The sequence below is a fragment of the Engraulis encrasicolus genome, chromosome 10, assembly GCF_034702125.1.
Source record: "Engraulis encrasicolus isolate BLACKSEA-1 chromosome 10, IST_EnEncr_1.0, whole genome shotgun sequence".
NCBI classification, from domain to species: Eukaryota; Metazoa; Chordata; class Actinopteri; order Clupeiformes; family Engraulidae; genus Engraulis; species Engraulis encrasicolus.
The window spans coordinates 14,709,815-14,715,359 of record NC_085866.1 but is presented as its reverse complement, the minus strand read 5'-3'; the positions used below and the strand labels follow the sequence as shown (position 1 = coordinate 14,715,359).

The 5,545-nt window shown below is 40.3% G+C and overlaps 1 protein-coding gene across 1 annotated transcript in view; it reads left to right on the top strand.

The window, feature by feature from the left end:
• The first annotated feature begins 398 nt into the window (after positions 1-398).
• uckl1b (uridine-cytidine kinase 1-like 1b) overlaps positions 399-5,545 on the top strand; it is a 59,191-nt gene continuing 54,044 nt past the window's right edge. The window contains exon 1 of the mRNA XM_063208117.1: positions 399-504. Within this exon, the coding sequence (XP_063064187.1) occupies positions 443-504 (62 nt within the window). The 5' untranslated portion in view covers positions 399-442. The remainder of the gene's footprint in view (positions 505-5,545) is intronic.

Here is a 5,545-nt window from a genome sequence, read left to right as displayed (position 1 = left end):
ACACCCTAGACATCATTTGTACCAAATATGGTGCTTGTATGACCAACTGAAATATTCTGTGAACATTTGGACTCTAATCTGCCTGACTAATAGGCCTATCTGTACCTATAAGTAATAGTACAGTAATATAGCTAAAGTGCAGTCCTCATAATAGCTTCACATTTTACAATCTGAGATGTTGGAGGAATCTCAGCTTGTTGACTGATGAGTGGAGGGTGAGTGATGTGTGAAGAGGTCAAGGTCCACACCACAGAATACCCTTATATGAGTAAAAATTGTTCATGCACTATAGATCTTGGAAAATAGGCGAATAGCATGTAGGGGGTTGAAGTTCTGACGGACCCTTTCATATTAAGATATTTGTACTGTTGAACCACAAATCCCAGCATGCACTAAGCAGAGCCCTCCTCTCAACAGCTGACTGTCAAATAGGAAAACAACAATGTCTGCCTCGTGCGAAGAAGGAAGGACCACAGCGATGGAGTGCGACGAAAATACCTCTAGGTATCATTACCAACTTATTAACTAACTGCTGTTATTACATAGTGGTTGTCATGTCGTGTATTCAAAGAGAAGTGAGCGCTTATAAACGTGATAAGCACTTGTTCAACACTACCATATATGACGTGTCGCGTGGCAGGCGAGATGCCCTCATGGATTTAGGAAGCAAGTTCGCTCAACAGTTACAGTTAATGTCGATTGGGGTTTGTCGTTCCTTCACCCTCGCCATTCTTCTGCAAACTGACAACTGTCTTTCAAATTTGAAGGCACTAGTTTAGTCTAATGTTACGCAATTCACCTTCAAATCGCTTTATGATAATTATGTATGATCTTAGACACCAAAAGGGTTTGGATACGTTGTATGTAATAACCACTAGCATGTGCTCGATCTGCAAGTTTCACGGACAATGCTACAATATCTGGCTACCTAAAGATCACTTGGATACTGTAGCTCTACCCATAGATTGTCAATGTTGCAGTTTCGGTGCCCGGCCAAGAGCCACACGGCATTCCTATCTACACTTACAAGTTTTATATTGTAACTTTGTATTTTTAGTGTAATGCAATGTAATGGTGTTGTTACATTGTATCACGTACTGTAGCTTATAGAAAGTATCAAGTGCAGTAGGCGTCCTACCGTACAGAACTAACGTTTCCATGAAATGTAGTCAAGCCAAGTGTGTGTTACAGAAGGTTCATGGTGTAATCTGTTAGCCCACCACGCCTTTTCATCCACATCGCGTCCTAAGCCGCAAGGGGGTGTAACGACACTAGTTAGTTAACTCTCCAACTCTACACTTGCTGTTCCTGGATGAACTGCTGTCATACTGACCTGCAGAGAGCTGGATGAAACAATGTAGGGTAACAATTACAGTCAGACAACTGATGAAACTATTCACAATTTCCATGAAGAGATAGGCCTAAGGATAACAGTAGGCTACAGTTTTGAATGCAAATCCAATACAGAAATGTGTGTGTGTGTGTGTGTGTGTGTGTGTGTGTGTGTGTGTGTGTGTGTGTGTGTGTGTGTGTGTGTGTGTGTGTGTGTGTGTGTGTGTGTGTGTGTGTGTGTGTGTGTGTGTGTGTGTGTGTGTGTGTCCATATATTAAAATGAAATACAACATGCCATAGTGGTGCCAGAATTTCCTGAGCTGTTGTGGATTGTCATTTGAGGATGGTAAGGCTCTGGCATCCAGGGCATGTACAGTAGGCTGCTGACCCAATCCTCTATCCTTTGAAATGACATGTGACACCGAGGGGAACTTTGTCTCTTGGCATGGGAAGAAGAACTAAGACCATTTCAGTTGATGAGATTAATTTCCAACCTTTTCCAGCAATGAGGATGTTGAGAATATGGATGTTCCCAACACCTGTTTGCTGTTAAGCTCTACCCTCCGATAGTATTTTTCAGATGATCTAATTGCCCAGCTGGTAGGGTTGGACACTGACTCCGATGAGAAGGGACCTATCATGTTGTTGCCTTGCGCCATACCTTGGAAATTTGACCAAAGGGAGACTATCTTCAGAGACATCTCTGTGTTGAGTCAGATGAGCATTTGCGAGACTTGGCCACCATGATCCTCGCAAGGAAATGTATCCAGAAGGCTACTTGTTAGATTTCTAAACAATACTGACTCGTTACTCAGAATAGTTAGGCTGCTTGATTCCGTAGTGCTGATGCCTACTGTAACTTGCATTGATATGCACAGTTTTACAGTTTTTCTGCTGTATTTACTATATTGCACATTTCATAACTTTTGAGAGACTATGGGAGCATACAGCCAACTTTATATCAATTTGTTAGTTAGCCACTTTTTGGGAATTATTTGTGTTGTGTTTTGGGGACTTTTCATTCAAAACCCAAGTCACTGCTACAATGTCGACACGTGTAATTACTATTGTTTACTAACCTCAGTCCTCCTCACTACCTTGCCAACCGCTGCTTCAGCTGCCTGTGGGCATAACTACGGTTAATGCCCCAGTAGCAACCGGTTTAACACGCTTTGTATGATTTGTGTCACAAGAATAGGCATTAAAGCCATGTGTTTAGACCTTGGCATTAGAAATTTACAGAGAAGATTTGCCTGCACTGATGACTGCTGTTAATATGCTTTTAATCAGACAGCATTTTTTTTTCAAGATTGTAGCCGAAACTTGTCTTATTGTTTGTAGTCAAGAGTGTGGCATTTTTCTACAAAATGTAGGCCTACCGTAGTTGCACACACCCCAAGACTTCCAAGCTATCTGGAGTCGAGCTCACTTCCTCAAAAAATATATTTTACAGTAAGTGAAACTGACAGGCTGGATCCAGTCATGTGTGAGAGAGTGGACTGTGCACTAAGCATGCACTCCAAATATTGGGGTAGCCGTGGCCTAGTGGTTAGAGAGTTGGTCTTTCAATCTATGGGTTGCCGCCGGTTCAAATCCCCCGACCTCTCCCTACATCTCCATCCATGGCTGAAGTGCCCGTGAGGAAGGCACATAACCCCACATTGCTCCAGGTCCTGCAACCAATACCCTGAAAAATAATAGCTGAAAATCACCTTGAATTCATGAAAGCGTCAGCTAAGTGCAATGTAATGTAATAATAATGTAATGTAAATATAGTGGATCGAAACGTTGCTGTTTGTTTAATGTAATGAAATATATATTTTTTGGAGCTCTCATACACAGTGTGCAGCCCTACTCTCTCATACAACCTACTACAATTGTCTGGATCCTGGATTATTGTTTTGTAGATGTGCGGAGCCCAACCTTCAAACGCCTGGATCCATTTATTCATTACCATTTTTCTGCTGAGTTGAATGACAAGCCAACATGAACTGTTGAGGGATTGTCAGCATTTGACAAATCGGTTATGCACATGCGGTTAAACATGAGTGCACTGCCAAGATAAGAGTGCAGAAATGTGTGATGTCATTCTTACTACATCCCTTTGAGCCTTCAGGGGGAGGGGCAGATGATTCAATTTTAGTGACATGGAGTCACCTTACCACAGGAATGAGATCACTGAGGCTATTAATTATCATTAAACCGTAATCTGAATACATAAAACTGTGTAATCTGGTAATTTTCCAGGTGTTGGTGATTGTAGCAATATACGTAAGTCACTAGCAATAATTACTTTGTAGTAGGGCTGGGCGGTATACCGTTAAAAAAATGTGATTACGGTTTTCACCTACACAAGGTTCACTTTTTGATGAGAGAAGGTTTTTTTTTTTACTTGTTTTTATTCCAAAAAAGTGATCAAAATAGAAATGTAAATTAATACAAATTCAGGATTTTATCTCTTTTTTATTTATTTAATTTCAGCCTTTTCTTCAGAAACGTTGAGATGAGGGGGGAAATCGCCGCTTATAAAAAGAAATTGTGCAGACAACCGTGATATTGATTTTCCTCAAGAAACCTGTGATACACATTTTTTTCCGAAACCGCCCAGCCCTACTTTGTAGTGTGCTACACAGCTATGGTTGAATGTGGAAGATATTGCATATCAATTCACAGTTAACACAGGGGCTGGCAGAGGCTCTGGGTAATGTGTATGAGAATTCCAATAACAAGGTCAAGGTACCTACGCCACGTCCGTAGTTAACCAGTTTCCAAAGCATGCGCCACTGACCCACATAGTGTATACGTAGAGTTTTTGCACGCAGCTCTGTGAAATTGAGCACATATTTGAAAATAATTTGAATGAGGCTGTATGTAGTGTGTGGATTAACATCAGAATGCAAGAATTTGTAGGGCAGTCATGGGTATGTGGTTAGGGCGTCAGACTTGTAGCTCAAAGGTTGCTTGTTCGACTACCGACCAGTCAGGTTGCTGTGGAGTGCTGTGTCACAATGAGAATTTCCCCAGGCTTTCACTCCACTTTCATTTGATTTGAGTTTTCACTTGAGTTTCCCCCTGGGGATAATAAAGTATACCTTGACCTTGACCTTGACCTTGATTTGTATATTTAATCAGAGTGAGGAAGTAGTAGAGGTGAGAGCAGTACAACCCAGAGAGGTCTGCAACCCTGTATCAACCTGTGGGTTTACATCTGTGAAGAGTCACTTGTGACCTGGACTGAAAATTACAAAGCGGATTCCAAAAAAGTTGGGACACTTTGTATTTTGTGAATAAAATCAAAGTGCTGGCATTTTCAAAACATCTAATATGTTAATAAGGTAGAGCATTATGTACAGACAACATATTAGTTGTTAAAGTCGAGCAGAATTATTGTTTTGAGGTAATTATGTGATCATTTAAAATTTCACCCTTGCAACAAATCCCAAAAAAGTTGGGACAGGGCCAGTAAAATGCTTTTTATATTGGGTACGACTAAACACAACTCAAGGGATGAGACTGAACAGTTAAATACTTTGACTGATGGCATAATTTTATTCAAAAATTAGATATTTTGATATGCGAGACATGATTTCAGCAGCTCAACTGATAGGTGTGTTCTTCAACTTGTTTACCTTTTTGTTATGCTTAATATGTGGCATATCCTGACTGCAAGAAAACAATTTTGTGACCTGTTTACTCTTATGATGGAACCACACTGTTGGAACATAGTAGAGATTGAAATTTGCCACCATTATGGGGCAATATCTAAAGGCGGTGCTCCAAAATATAATACCTTGGTAGCTATGTTTGCTGTTTAAAGTCTGTATGTATCATTCAACATTCATTTTAATGCTCTACATGAGTAAGAAGACTCTAACCAAGTCACCTCTGCACCCCCTTACCATCATATTTGCTGTCTTTCAGACTGACCACTAAATCAAGTTGAAGTATTCATTTTCTATATAACCTGGAGGGTGCATGACTCCATAATTTTCAAAAAGGATTAAATATTTTCCATTCTGTAATCAGAGGACAGTTTCACATGTCTTCTAGGTCCATAGAATGAACTTTTCCGCACGCAACAATGATTAATGTCTGCATNATGTGCATTAATCAAGTGTTGTGTTTATGGTCATTTTTTCGAGAGCTGTCATTGTTGGAGTGTCATAGTTTGCTTATTTACCTGGAGTATGTCATGATCTCATAACTCGTGCAA